Source organism: Miniopterus schreibersii (assembly GCF_964146895.1).
Source record: "Miniopterus schreibersii genome assembly, chromosome: 1".
Classification (NCBI taxonomy): domain Eukaryota; kingdom Metazoa; phylum Chordata; class Mammalia; order Chiroptera; family Miniopteridae; genus Miniopterus; species Miniopterus schreibersii.
Window position 1 is genome coordinate 200,000,091 of NC_138101.1, and position 15,474 is coordinate 200,015,564.

Sequence of the window (15,474 nt, forward strand, 5' to 3'; positions counted from 1 at the left end):
AGTTAGTTATGGACGAACAGCCAGGGGTCTGGGTGGGGGTGGGGCAGACACGGACCATCTAGCTATAAAGTCGCCCTCGGGCCGGCCGGGGGTCAGTCTCCAGGGCAGGGATGTCTCGGGCCGGGTCGTGCTGTCCCTCGCCGGGTGCCCGGGGTGGCGCGGGGGAGACCAGGCGGGCAGCCGATCCGGAAAAGTGGCTCTTGCCTTGGAGGAAGTTGACTCTCCTCCCCTACCAAGGGCTTGGGATGAAAATAGCTCCTTCCTCTTTACCCACGCGGGCCCCCAGCCCGTCTCTCTCAGTCCCAATCCCCGTTTCTGCAAATGCTCCCTCCCCCCGGGACAGCTCGGCCCCTTCCCCGATCCCTAAGCGGCCATCGGGACGGCAGGGGACCCTCCCGCCCGGCCTGGGCGGACGCGGCGCGCCCCGCACCTCGGGCACTTACGGTGACTTCCAGTCCCCCCCCCCCCCCAATTCGCAGAGAGCTCCACGAACCCCGCGAGCTCCCACTCGGCTTCCTTTCCCTCCAGGGACACTGTCACCTGGGAGCCCTGCCCTCTGCACCAGGGCTCCCCGGGCTCTGCTACACCCCCAAGCTCCTCGGGGAAAGTGGGGGCGCAATTAGTTTCTTTCAATTAGTTTCTCCTCTTTGTATAGACCCATTCAAACTGCGAAGTGTAATCCTCCGCGAGGGGGAAAGTAGTCCCGACCTTCCACTCAATTTCTGTTCCCGTGCCGCCCACGTTTGACTTTTTGGAGCCGACGGGACCCTCAGTGGGCCCTTCGCGGGCTGCAGGGGCCGAGGCCCCCAGGGGTGCGCGCAGGCGGGGGGGGGGAGCCCCGGCCGAGGGAGGGGGCGGGGAGGGCAGCTAACTCCTCGCTAGCGCCGGGAGAGATGGATCATGGGGCGTAGAGCGATTGCAAACCTCAAACCACGTACAGCGGGCGATACGCGTCAACCGAACCTGACCAACGGAAGCCCGAGCCCCCGCCCCTCCGTCCCGCCCCGCCCCTGGGATAGACGGGAGCGCCGAGCCAACCGGGCCGCCGCTCTCCGTCCAAATCCCACAAGAGCCAATGGGAGCGCGCGGGGCGGAGCCGCGCCGGGTTGGGCTGCGCGCGGCTTCCCCCCGCGGGCCCAGGCCCCGCCCCCGCGCGCCCGCCCGCCCGCCCGCTGCTCCCCGAGTAGTTAGAGCCAGTGAAGTGCGGGCGGCGATGAGAGCGAAAGTTGCGCTCGGCTCGGCGCTGGGGGCTTGAAGCGGCCCCGCGCTCCACCCGCCAGGACCGCCCGCAGCCCCAGCTCGGGCCCTCCGCGCCCGCCCGCCCGCGCGCCCCCCCGCCCCGCCCCGGCGTCCCCTCCTCAGGAGCCGGGGGTCCCCGTCCCTCTCGCCCGGCCCCGGCCCCGGCCCCCCGCCGATGCCGACCATGGTGGAGAAGGGCCCCGAGGTGTCAGGGAAGCGGAGAGGGAGGAACAACGCGGCCAGCGCCGCCGCCTCGGCCGCCGCCTCGGCCGCCTCGGCCGCCGCCGCCTCCGCCTCGGCCGCCGCCGCCGCCTCGGCCGCCGCCTCCGCCGCCGCCGCCTCCGCCTCCGCCTCCTCCTCGGCCGCCTCGGCCGCCGCCGCCCCCAGCAACGGGCAGAATAAAAGTTTGGCGGCGGCGGCGGCGCCCAATGGCAACAGCAGCAGCAACTCCTGGGAGGAAGGCAGCTCGGGCTCGTCCAGCGACGAGGAGCACGGTAGGTGGCAGCCGCCCCGCGCCGCACGCCCGGCCGCCCGGCCCGCTGGCCGCTGACCGCTCTGCTCTGCTTCCCCGTCCCCGCAGGTGGCGGCGGCATGCGGGTGGGACCCCAGTACCAGGCGGCGGTGCCCGACTTCGACCCCGGTGAGTAGCGCCCGGGCCGGCCGGCCGGCCGGCCGGGAGCCCGAGGGGGCGGAGAGCCGGCCGACAACTTTCTTTTTGTGTGTGCGCCCTGCCGTCCGCGGGGAGAACAGCAGGCGCGGCGGGGAGGGGGCGGCGTGGGGCCCGCGCCCTGGGCCCGAGGCCGCCGGGCCGGACACCCCCGGCCTGCCCTCCCCCCCGCGGTGCCCGTCGGGACGAGCTGCGCCCGCGCCCCGGGCAGGGAGCATCCCGCGGGCCGCGCACCCGGGGCGGCCTCGGACCCGGAGCTGCCCCGGCCTCCGCTGCCCCGGGCGCCCCCCGTCCTCTCCCAGAGGCCCCTGCCGCAGTCCTGGGACCTGGCTGTGCGTGTGTGGGTACCCTCTGCGCCCCCCCCCCCTTTTTTTTTTTTGGAAAGGCAGGGGTCCTGGAAGAACAGGACCTGCCCAGGCTTCAGCCTAAGCGGTGATCTCCATCCACCCCCCACCCCCCCCCACCGAGAAGCCCCTGCACCCCGGCCCTGGGCGTTCGCGTCCCTCGTGCTGCTTGTTCTGCGCGGCAGCCAATTTAAAGTGGTACCGGAAAAAAATGCGATCAGACAAAGGAATCCGTCGGGTGTTAACGCACGAGAGCCCCGCCGGTCTCCGCGCGGGGCTGTCTTCAGATCAGGCTGTTGGCGGAGAAAGTGTTTCAGGGGACGCAGTGCCGCTGTTAAAACCCTTCAGACCCGCAGAAGTGGAAGCCAGAGGGGAGCGGCCAGCGCGGGGCCCGCAGACCCGCGGCCGGGCTCGGGGCTCGGGGCTCGGGGCTCGGGGCTCGGGGCTCGGGGCTCGGCGCCGCGGTGCTCCCGCTGGTTTCTTCTGGAAGAGGAGCGCGGCGGCGCCGGTCCTTGGAAACGCGGCCGCCGACCGCGGCAAGGATGGGGCCCTGGGCCGCGGCGAGGTGCTGGACTCGGGGCGTCCCCCGAGGTGGAGACGCGCGGGGGATCCCTGAGCGAGCCCTTGGGCGCCCTGGAAGTAAATGACCTTTCCCGTACGTGCCTTCTAAGTTTTGGGCCGTGGGTTTAAATCTCCTTGCGTTTTCGTGGTCTTAGCACCCAGGTTTGTGTTCCTTTTAAAGTCCTGTTGGTCTTTTGGGGTCGCCCCCCTTCCCCCGCTTCTCATTTACGGGAGCGACCCGGCGGACCCGGAGCCCGGGCGCGCTCTCGGGCTTGCCGTCCCCGTTCCCCCGGCGGCCGCCAGGGGAAGCATACCGGGTGTTTTTTTGGTTACAGTTGACCCTATCTTCATTTTGTAGGTCAAGTCCATCTTTGTTTTAATCCCCAGAACATAAAGCGAAGCTTGTCACCAAGTTATCCACCCCCCCACCCCCGCCCCCCATATTTAAAAAAAAAAAAAAATCAACTTGTGCAAATCTTTTAGTTTTAGTGAGCCGGTGAATTTTTTGGTACATTTTGGTTATGCTAGTTTTGAAGGCTTCATTTCAATATGTTGGATGTGGCTGAGGAAGAGGGCGTGTTTGATGGCAGCCGCAGGAATTAGATGTCTGAATTCTTCTACATAGTGATGTCTGGCTCTGCGCTGTCAGTCGTGAGCCTAGCTTGAGAGCTGTTCTCTTCTTTGACACAGCAAATGTAATGGGATCGTATTTTGAGCTGTCCTTGCATTTTTGATGGATCAGCTACATAAATTTGCCAGAGACCTGCCATTCAAAGAGTAAAACACTGTAAACGTTCTGCCGCATCGTCCTGCAGCCAATTGATTGGGTCTTGGTGGTAACACTTCCAAATTCCCTATTATGTGTTTGTTTTCATCTAGAAAGGCATCTGACTGGTATGAAATAATTTCAAACCCTGTTTTGCCAGTCTGAGCAGTGGGACACATTCCTAGGTATTGCTGAAAATTGTGGGACTTTACTGTTTCCTAGTGCTTTTTTTTAAAGATGTGCTCTCATGTAACTTAAAGTCTGAGGGAAGAGACGACTTCCGTCTTGGAATAGAAGTGGTCACCATATGGCAAAAAAGTTTTTTAAGTCTTTAGACTTAAGACAGGTTCTTTCCTCCAGTACAAGTGAGGAACAGTACGGACTGAGATTGTGGTTGTTACCACTTTCCCTTTCTCTCTGCCTGAATGTTTTTCCTTTTTCTCCCTGCCTGAGTTTTGAATGCATCTCTCTCTCTCCCCCTACACCAGAGTCTGAACAGGTAGGTGAATGTGACACTTATCCAAAAGCCCTGCCCCCGTGGCAAAGATGCGTGAGTGGAAGAAGTTCATTTTAATTTTTTTAAAAGTCAGATTTTATTTATCCACAGTATTGTAACTTGACCCTGTTGAGATTTAAAAGCAAATGGTTGAAGCTAGGAACCCCTGATATTTCCTAAATAGTCCGAGGCAGAGTCGTTTCTGTGGCCCCTCGCAAGGAGCGAGTGAAGTGGGTTCAGCACTGTGTCCCGACCTGCTGGTTCCACTCTTTCCATCTAACTAAGACCTAGACTGAGTGCGTGGACTGTGGCATAGCTTGGTAATTAAAATACCACCTATGTTTACAACAACAGAAAAAGTTTTATCAACTAGATTTAAGAACAAAGACCAGAATGCAGTCCTATACCTTTAACTTGGGCTTTGTTCTCAAGTGGTGTCCGGGTCCCCTCTCCATTCCCGGTGCTGTACATGTGCTGAGTTGTCATTGGTTTCAGTTAGAGTTTGGCAATCACAGAATTGAGTAAGCGAGGGATGCTTATTCTGTCCTACTTGTGGTTGGTTAGTTTCTACACTTGCAAAGCGTGATTTGTTTTGAAATGAGCAGTGCTTTCTGTACGAAGATGTGAATGTTCCCGATAAGCATGCAAAGGAAGAAGCTGCGTATTCCGTATATTTCTTTGATCATGTGTTTGGTTCTCTTTCTGTTTTCTTATAGCCAGAGGAGCACAGGGACAGGATCTTAAGGTTGACTTCAGTTCTTTGTTTTCTGAATCATGTGCTATTGTCAACTTCTGTCCTGAGCTGGTTTTCAGTATCACAGGTCACTAATAGTAAAATTAAGATTCTTACAGAAGAGGAAATGTTAATGGTAAATATTTTTGTGATAATATTTTGGGCCTTTAAACATGCAACCCACATTTGGAACATTGAATCCAGTAGATTTAATCAGATTTGAAAATTGTGGTTGTTATTAGCTCAAATATCAGGTCAGAGTTGACTGGTAGTTGACTGGTAGTAAAAAATGTGTTACACTTTAAGTGGAATAACTTTGCTGACCAGGGCATCTTGACCTTTTCATTTTACTGGTGGTTCTGTGTGCCACTTTGAACACATTTTCTGTGCTTTAGTTTCATTGTAAAAGTCAGTTTTATAGATATCCTAAAATTCATAAGTTAATGGTGAATGGTTTGTGATTCAAACATACTTTGAGGCAGTGTTCACCCAAATGAGAGGTCAGGGTAATGATAAATCCTGTGAGTGATCAACTTCATTAAGTACTGTGGTAGGGAGACACCTGGAGACATCAGGAGATTGAATGCCCTGCCTCTGTGATTAAGAAGGTGATAGAAGGTAGAGCTGGTCATTTTACCTCCAGGAGCCTCAGTTTCCTCAGTCATGAATCAGGTTCTTTTCATCACTAATGGTCTATGATTATGTCATTTATAGTCATCTTTTAAATTCATGTGTATTTCAGAAGCAATGTAGAGTATAGACTGTGAGAGCTTGGGCTGTGAGAATTGTAAAACCTGAGTTCAGATCCTGGCAGTCACTTGTGTGTTGACTCTGGGCAAGTTACTTCATTTTTGTTGTTGTTAATTCTCACTCAAGGATATTTTTTCCATTGATTTTTAGAGAGTGTAAGGGAGGGAGAGAGGGGAAAGGAGAGAGAGAAGGAGAGGGAGGTGGCGGGGGAGAGAGAGAGAAAGAGAAACATGGATGTGAGAGAGATGCATGGATTGGCTGCCTCCCGCATGCACATCAGCCCCGGCCAGGGGATCCAACCTGCAACCCAGGTAACCTGTGACCCTTTGGTGGGAGGGCAGATGCTCTGACTGTGGAGCCACACCCGCCTGAGCAAGGTACTCCATTTTTGCTTTCATGTAAAACAGATATCGGAACTTCCTCAAGAAAAGGAATTGACCGAGCTAATACATATAAAATGCCTAGCATAGTGCCTCGCACATAGTGAGTGCTAAGTAAACATTTTCTGCTATTCTTATTATTCATGTAACTTGAGCCGCCAAGTAGTGGTCCCTGCATTGCCCGATTTACTGATTGGATTATAATGTAGCCATCGATTTGAATGCAAATCATACATTGAGGTATTTGAAGATGATTGCTTTTAAATTACAAGTACCTGCTGCATTTTGGTAAGTACTCTTTCCTGGAAGAGAGAGAACTTGTACAAAAACATTTATATAACAGAAAAGAACACTGAGGTCCAGAGAGAATAGGTAAACTTGTTCAGATCAAGTTTCTTTCTTTTTTAAAATTTTTATTCATTAATTTGAGAGAGAGGGAGAGAAAGAGAAACATTGATTTTTTGGTTAATCTTCACCTGAGGATATTTTTTCCATTAAATTTTAGAGAGAGTGGAAGGGAGGGAGGGCGGGAGAGAGAAACATTGATGTGAGAGAGAATTTGATTGGTTGCCTCCTGTGCATGGGATCGAACCTGCAACCGAGGTATCTGCCCTTGGCCGAAATTGAACCGGGAACCCTTCACTTTGCAGACTGACACTCTAACCACTGAACAAACCTGCTAGGGCCATTGGTTGATTCTTGCATGTACCTCGACTGGGGGTTGAACTGCAACCTTGGCATATTGGAACGACGCTCTAACCAACTGAGCTACCAGGCCAGGGCCTTGTTTGTTTCTTTTTTTTAAAATTTCAGATCAAGTTTCTAGATGTACTAAAGAATCCATCCCTGGGCCAGGGGAAGTACACATGAAGTAGGTTCTGAGGTAGGGAGTTTTTTGCTTTAAACTTGTCTTTGAGAGTTAATGCTTTTGAGGCAGGTTCTATGACAATCTTCTCTCCCATGGGTGATGACTGTGATTAAAAGGTGAGCTGGTTGAGGCTGACCAGAGCAGAGTTGCTTCAAAAGCACTGTTAAAGGTCATTTTTACTGAAGAAACTTAGGCTAACTCTTACTCATTTTCCTTGGCATTATAAAGTTTTGTGGGGCAATTTAGTTTAAAAATGTCTTTGGAGATGAAACATCAAGATCCTGTTAGAGTTACAGTATTCCTCGCCAGTGTGCCAGACTTTTTATATTTTCCTCTCTGCTCCAGAGATTGTTGTAATTGACTTACAGTTTAGCTCTCACTTTCCTCCGAGCCTTTCTTCAGAGGTTCCATGCATAATTTAAAAGTAAGAAATAAGGCTTCTATTTTGTTCCCTTGTTCTAATGGAAAACAGTGATTTTTGCTATGGAGTATATAATAAATTAGTATTTATATTCAAAACAGAAATCCATGTCTGTCTGTCTCTCTAAAATCAATTAAAAAAACCACACACCAAGAAACAGAACTTGAAATCTCTTTCTGGTTAGAGTGACTCTGCAGCAGCATAGTAAAAGTCTGAAAAAGGTAGGAGTTGGGGACTGCATGCTGAGTTCATGACTTGGAATGAGTTAATATTTTTACAGTATTAAATAGCAATTGTGGAAAATATTGTGACCCTAGAAAGGATAGGGAGGGTATAATTACAATGTAACAGTTTTTTTGTTTTATGTTCCAGAAGCTCAACCTCTGGTTGAATTTTATGGTTTCTGTTGACTTTTTAAAAATGTAATATTTTAAAGTTGGTGTAAGGTGGCAAAAGTGTTTTGCTAAAATGTTTGAAATATTTTAAAATAACATAAAATAACACTAAAGTGTTATTAAAGCCCTAAAACTCCTACTTTTTCAAATTAGTCAAATTCTCTAAAGGTGTGGATCTTAGTAAAAATTGCACACCAGACCCAGTTCTTTGAAATTTCTGGATTTTCCCTCCTTGAAAGTAATGATAGAGAAAATTAGAATGTCCATATAACCCAACCTTCCTTTGTCCTAGACAAGGAAATTGGGACCCTAGAGGGAAGGTGACTTGATTGTCTGTCTGTCATTACCTAAATATTAAAAGCTAGATGTTCCAGAGCCTTGTTACTGGGTGTAGTAATTGGGAACAGTAATATAGGTTCATAATTTTAGAACCAGCTAAGAGTTAAACTTTCAAAAAGTGAAGTGACTTAGGTAGTTGTTGTGTATATTTGAATGTCTTTGCATATTACCATAAAGTAGGACAGAGTTGTGAAGATAGATATGTTTAAAAAAAATGTTCAAATAGAACAGAAAATAACATATAGTTACGTACCCACCACTGTGATTAAACACTTATTTTGGGCCACATTTGCTGCAGGTGCAGCTGAGGGTAATCCTCACCCTGGCCTCACTGCTTCAAGGGTGGTTTCTGCTATGCCTGTGGTAGTTTGTCTGCATCCTCTGGAAGCAGGTGCCGAGGTAGAATTATATGTCCAGGAGACTCACAGGTGTACATGCCTGTGGAGGGCAAAGAGGGGAGGGAGGGTGAGGCGGCCAAAGCCTTCGGCGGGGGTGCAGATATGATACCTGAGGAAGAGGGATGGATCCGGGAGCCCCAGGCTGCAGTGCAGCTGGAGAAGATCTGCCAGAGTGGAGAAGCCCGCTGGGCAGGAATGGTCCTTCTGTGTTGTCGTTGGCCTGGCCCTGGTGCATGCTGCATGGGTCCCAAAGGTGCCCACCTGCTGGGTCGCTAGCCTGCCAGCACTCTCCCTCTGAAGGGAAGCCTGAGCGGCGCACTCTCAAGGCCATCAGGATTCCCAAGCCCTCTCTGGTACTTTAGGACCTACTTATGTGTGATAAACAATGTGTATTGCGTTTGTCAGTTCTTTTTCTAAATGGATTAATTGTACATATAGATAATTTGCACAAATATTTTTTATGCTTTGATGCTTTCCCAATAAGTACATTCCCACTACGCAGTGCTGTAAAGTCTTATGGAGTTCGTGGTGTCCGCTTTCCTAGGGGGTGGTCCCTAGTTGTTGGAGCTCCCTGTTCAGGTTTATTTTCTGCTAACTTGTCAGAGCTGAACATGGTGCTGAGTTTAATAGGAACATATGTTTGGTTTGACTGTCCTTGAATAGGCATTTTGTAAAGGACACTTGATAATTAAGTACCAAGTTCAGTTATTTAAGAATTGGAAACCCAAGGAAAACTGCAAGTTAAAAGCTGATTTTTCCTTGTTTTCTATGCCTGCCTTATAATGAATTTGTATGAATTAGAGGTGCACATCTTGCTTAGGTACATTCTTAAAAATTTTTAAAATTAAGATGAAATTCAGCTTGGCCGGATGTGGCTTAGTGGTTGAGCATTGACTTAGCATCTGGGCGATCGGGGTTCGATTCCTGATCAGAGCACATGCCTGGGTTTCAGGCTTGATCCCCAGTCGGGGGCGTGCAGGAGGCAGCCGATCAATGACTCTCATCATTGATGTTTCTCTCTCTCCCCCTCTCCCTTCCTCTCTCTGAAATCAGTAAAGATATATTTAAAAAAAAGAAGATAAAATTCATATATCAAAATTTACCATTTTTGAGTGAACAATTCAGTGGCGTTTAGGATATCGCAGTGTTGCGCAGATACCACCTGTCCAGTTCCAAAATGTGCTTTTTATCACCCCAAAAGAAAATGTCATAATCACTAGTAGTTACTTCCCATCCCCATCCCCCAACCCCTCCCACGTTGCTGATGACAGCACATGGTGCTGGGAGGTGGTCTCCGAGCCACCTCAGCCCCGCCTGTGGTGGAGGGGATTGACGACGCAGGGGGTCTGTCGGTTGGTTTATTTCAAGGAAGGGGATTTAGATGAAATAGTCCTTTTGGCTAAGTTTTAAAAAACAGGAACTTTTTTCATTGTTTATGATTTTATGATGATTATTTAAGAATTAATGCTACTTAATATGTAAGCTATAAATTTTTTAAAAAAATTGATTTTAGAGAGACACACACACACGGAAACAGAGAAACACGGATGCTACAGAGAAACATCGGTTAGCTGCCTCCTGCACGTGTCCCGACCAGGGATCGAACCCGCTACCTCCTGGTGTGCGGGACGACACTCTGACCATCCAAGCCACACTGGCCAGGGCATAAGCTATAAATGTTTAAAAAATTACTTTGAAAATCCTAATTGTTTGGTGTGCAGGACAGTGCTCCAACCGACTGAGGCGCACTGGCCTGGGCCGTTTGTTAATTATTATATTATTTTCCATATGAACAACTGTAAACCTAGTTTTGTCCCGCCCTGTATTAGGCTCTTTGAAGTCTCATTACTTACTGATGCTCTGTTCAGTCTTTTTTTGTTTCTTTTTGAATACTTTCTATTGCTATAGCTTTAAGTTTACTTATCTTTTATTTTTTTAAAAATAATTTTTTATTGACTTTTAGAGAGAGATGGGAAAAGGGGAGAGAGAGACATGGATGCGAGACCGAAACATTGATGTGCTATCTCCCACACCCACCCCACTGGGGCTCAAGTCCACACCCCGGGCATTAGCCCTGACCCGGAGTCGAACCAGGAACCTTTCGGTGCATGGGATGACACCCAGCCAACTGAGCCACACTGGCCAGGGCACTAATCTTTTCTTCTGCAGTGTCTAATCTGCCCTTATTTCCATCCCATATACTTTTTATCTCAGACACTGTAGGTTTTCCAAGTTTGATTTGTCTTTTAAAATATTTCATTTCTCTGCTTAGCATACTCAGCCTTTAACTTCTTGAACACATTGAAAGGCAGTTAAAATTGTTCTAATGCCATCGTCCACTACTCTGTCCTTTGTGTCATTTCTGGGTTGGTTTCAGTTGATTGATTTTTCTCATTGTGGGTTGTCTTTTCCTACTTCTTGGCTTGTCTGATAATTTTTTTTTGGATGCCAGACATGAATTTTACTTGGATGGATGCTGGATATTTTTGTGTTCCTGTAAATATTCTTGAGCTTTGTTCTAGATGGTTAAATTCTTTAGAAATAGTTTATTTCAGATCTTGGCTTTAAGCTTTGTTAGGTGGGATCAGAGTGGCATTTAGTCTAAGACTATTTCCTGCTGGTGAGCCAGAACCCTTCTGAGTACTGCACTCAGTAGCACGAGTTCTGAGGTTTTCCTCTCGGCTGCTGGCAACAGGCACTGTCGGTGCTGCGTGAGCCTGTGGGTGGCTCCCTTTATTCTTTGTGGTGTTTCTTTACTCAGAAAACCAGCATCTCCTTCACAGGCATGTACTGACCAGTGCTATGCTGAATACTCGGGGGCCCCAGACCTCTGGAGTTCTCACTCTGCGCAGCTCTTTCTTTTCTGACATTCTGCCCTGTGAACTCTGGGTGCCCTGGCGTCCCTGTGCTCAGCTACCTCCTGGGGGGGTGGGGGTGGGGGGGCCTGTGGCTGCCTGACTCCTTGGGGCACTTACAAGATTTACTTCATTTGTTTCCCATTTCTCAGGGATCACTGGTGTCCAGTGTTTTCAAAACTGTTGCTTTTTATATTTGTCCAGTTTTTAGTTGTTTTAGACACTGTAGGGTAAATCTGGTTCATGTCACTCCACCTTGGATGGAAGCAGAAATCTAGGTTTTTAAAGAAAGGAATATAGAGAAATTGGTTCTATTTCCTTTTTGTTAGAAAGCATTAATATGCATTTATATGTTTTGTTTTACCTCTATTTGGGTTTTTCTTAAAAGTTGTTATGGCTTTTAAACTTCTAAATTTGGGTTTTATGTTCATGGGAGCATTCTGTAAATAGAATAATAATGCTTTTTGAAACTAGAATACCAAATTTTACATTTTAATTTTTTTAATCTTCACCCGAGGATATGTTTTTATTGATTGTAGAGAGAGAGGAGGGAGAGAAACATTGATGGGTTGCCTCCTGCATGCGTCCCTACCAGGGATTGAACCTGCAACCTACATATGTGCCGTTGACTGGAAATCGAACCCATTACCTTTGGTGTGTGGGCTGACACTCTAACCACTGAGCAACACCTGCCAGGGAGCAAATTTTATGTTTTTGTTTCTTTTGGAGGAGGGGGGTCAGACAGTGTTTATTAAAGGTAGAGTAACCCCAGCCCCAAGGAGAGGAAAGTTCCAAGGAGAACAGAGAATAATACAGAGTAAATACCCACCTGTCCATTCACACACACACATCCAGACTCTGACAGTGACAAATCAAACACCTGCTTCCTCCAGCCCGAGTGATGGCTGTTAGAGGTGGTCAGAGGTGGGGCTCCAGAATGGGTTCTCATAGCAGCAGCCGTGTCTCTCCCTGCCTCCTGCCCGCCCAGGGAGCTGGGGTGCTTAGGGGGTGGGTGGCAGCTCTTCCCCGCCCTGCCGCGCATGCTTCTTGGCTTGCACCTCATTCGTGGCCTCCGCAGTGGAGCGTGTGGCCCTCTCGTTGCCCACGGGCACACAGCCGTAGGTCTTGTTGGCCTATAGCGTATGGGCCGCACCCTTGGCGGCCCCCTTGCCGATGAGGTGGCTGTACTTGTCCTTGTCACTGGTGGGGCTCACTAACACAGGCCCCCGCTGAGCCCGCTCCCTCAGCTTCCGTTTCTCCTCAGTCTCCTGCGGGTCCCACTCCTCGCCACTGTGGTAGCAGTCCAGCTCTTCATCTGAGGGTGCCAACTCCTTTTTGAAGATCATGACATAGCGCCATTCGTCGTCTTCCCTGAAGGCGAAGGCCTCCCACACCGTGTAGTGTGCCCGTCTTGGGTTCACGGGCTGAGACTCTCCCTTGGTCTGCCCACTGTCTCGGATGAAATCTGACACCTCTTTCTCCATCCTTTTACGAAACTCCACTTTCTGTTTTTCTCTTGCCCCTGTAGCTTCTTCAGGCGGGCGGCCTGCTCTCGGGCCCTGCGCCGAGTCTCCCGGTCACCGAGGCTGGGTGGCTTTCCGTGGAGCTCAGATGGAGCCCAGCAGGTCTGCCATCGAGGGAGTGAGGGGGCTTGTGTCTCATAAGCCAGGGGTCAGCTCAGTATGTGTGGCGAAGCACAGTCTGACCTTCCCTGCTCATTGAAATCTGGTAGTTCCAGCCCAGAACTCTCCAAAGCAGGATAGTTTTGTTTTGAATTAACTATTCTTTAAGAAGTAAATTATTTAAAAATCATTACTTCTAATTAATGTACTTCTGAAGAAAGTGTAATTTAGAAATGTGTCATTCTTGCGCTGCCTTGGGCCTCCATCTGGCTGGGACGCAGTGAAGGGAGTATTTGCGTGTGTGAGCGTGTGCTCCTCTGGAAGCATTTCTTACCGAGATTTCTGTTATTTTCTAATCATTTTCAGCTAGGTTCCTTTTTGATTTTTGAACATCCGGCACTTTCCATATGCCATATATTGTTACTCTAAACTGAATTAGGGTTTTATATATCAGCTGGTGAACGACGGTTTTGAGCCTTGCGTGGTGTTTGGCTTTCTTAGCAACAGGTCCGTTGTGTGGTGTTGCCCTTTTTGCACACCACTGTCGGTGGAGCTGGGAGGTTAGGGGTGGGGCGGCAGGCCCTTGCCTGCTCAAGCAGGGTATAAGCTAGAAGAGCCGAGCTTTTGTTCAGCTTTGCATATTAAGTTCCTGGGGATTTTTAAAGTAAAAGTTCTGTTGATTAAAAAGTTTTAAAACGACACTTTCTGCCTTATTAAGAGCAACTAGCAGTGGCAGAGTGAAAGTGTTGATGCCAGTGGCTTGAAGTGCAGATTCTACAAACTGATGCAGCTGAGACAAAGCGAATGGTAATTAATTAGACATTGTAAAAGCATGCAGCTTTAACCCTATTGGACACATTAGTTGGTTGATTGTTTAATTGTGAAAGAAGAAAACAATTTAAGAACATGTATGAAATTGGAACTATATTCTGGAAAAGTCAGATAAGATCCAGTTAAGTGTTTTTCAGTTTTTAGCTTTTCAGGAACATAATTCCCCTTAAGACATGTCTAATGCCTTTTTTCTTTCTTTTTTCAATCCTCACCTGAGGATGTGTTTACCAGTTTTAGAGAAGAGGAAGGGTAGTGGGAGAGAGAGAAAAACAGATGTGAGAGAGAAGCACTGATTGGTTGTCTCCCCTATGTACCCCAACCAGAGATCGAACCTGCAACCATATGCCATGACCGGGAATGAAACCCGTGACCTTTCTGTGCACAGAGTGAGGCTCCAACCAACTGAGCCCCCCCGCGGAGCTGTTGCCTTGCTTTCACACATTCCAGTTTTGTACGTGTTTTAGGAACTCGTGTGAGGAACTGGTGGACTGCTTATACTTCTGGTGATCTAAGAACACTAATTTTTCTGTTATAGGATATTATACATATAGTTTTCCTAAACATTAGTAAATTTGCTTTTTGTTTATGGAAAATTTGAACATACAGTAAAAATAGACTATTAATAAATTCTGTTTGTCTAGCAACCAGATTTAATAATTGTAAGAGTTCAGCCATATTTGCTTAACAAAAATTTTTTTGCCCTATCCGATTTGGTTCAGTGGTTAGAGCATTGGCCCGTGGCTTGAGGGTCCCAGGGTTTGTTTCCGGCCAAGGGCACGTACCTCGTGGTTACAGGTTCAACCCTGGTCGGGTCACATGCAGGAGGCAATCAATCGGTGTCTCTCTCACATCGATGTTTCTCTCTCCTTTCTACTCTCTGAAAAGCAATGGAAAAAATATTCTCAGGTGAGGATTAAAAAAATAAATATTTTTTTGGCTTAAGTTTAGTAAATTTGCTTTTCAGTGGCATTGTATGTTATGGAAAATAAAATTGTATATGTATTAAACTTAACGATTTTTTTGGACCTTTTACTCTTTTCCGTGGTATAAAATGCCTAGTCTGGTGTGATAAATGCCACGAGATGAGGTGTGCCTGTGCCCTGAAAGCCTGGGGCAGCGGGTGGTGGCGAGGAGGTTGGAAGTATGTGTGAAAGGCACAGCTTGCTTCCTGTAGGTGACCCTTAAGGTGGGTCCTGAAGGGCAGATGAGGGAAAAATACTTCAGGCTGAGAAAGCCACATGTTTATTTATTTTGTTTTAGATATGTTTTTATTGATTTTAGAGAGAGCAGAAGGGTGGGGGGAGAGACAGACAGACTGAACACAGACAGAAACGTTGGCTGCCTCCTGCACGTACCCTGACCCAGGACCAAACCCGTAACCTGGATATGTGCCCTGACCAGAATTGAACTGGTGACCTTTTGGTGCATGGGATGATGCAGACTTTTCCAAATTTTACATTCCTACTAGCAGTGTATAAGAATCCCAGGACACTCCCAGGGTGCAAGATGTGGGGAGGACAGCTGAGAAATTTGTTAGCTCCTTCCCATCTCCTGTCTCTTAATAGTCGGAATTGCCCTACAGGGTCTTAACTATTCTGTGCGTCTGGGTTTGTTACTTGGCCTAGGCAGCCGCTGGAGAAGCAGCTGAATTTGGGCACTGGGGAGCCGCTGTGGCTTCTGCCCCAGTGGGCACAAGGAAGGCCACCAGAGCCCAGGCCTTGCCCCGGGGGAGGCGGAGACAGCTGGTGGTATTAAGCGAGGAGACACACGTAGTGGGCTGGGGCTTCGTGGTCATGTGGAGTCTGCGAG

At 48.8% G+C, this 15,474-nt stretch overlaps 1 protein-coding gene and 1 pseudogene across 2 annotated transcripts in view; one reads left to right on the forward strand and one right to left on the reverse strand.

Annotated features, from left to right (window-relative positions):
• The first annotated feature begins 1,363 nt into the window (after positions 1–1,363).
• The window catches only part of RCOR1 (REST corepressor 1), an 89,103-nt gene continuing 74,992 nt past the window's right edge, over positions 1,364–15,474 (forward strand). Inside the window, exons 1-2 of the mRNA XM_081129721.1 lie at positions 1,364–1,733; positions 1,820–1,879. Coding sequence (XP_080985847.1) covers positions 1,415–1,733; positions 1,820–1,879 — 379 coding nt within the window. The 5' untranslated portion in view covers positions 1,364–1,414. The remainder of the gene's footprint in view (positions 1,734–1,819; positions 1,880–15,474) is intronic.
• Positions 12,214–12,846, reverse strand: LOC308564686 (sperm-associated antigen 7 pseudogene; annotated as a pseudogene). The gene has a single exon. The product of its transcript is annotated as a sperm-associated antigen 7 pseudogene (transcript).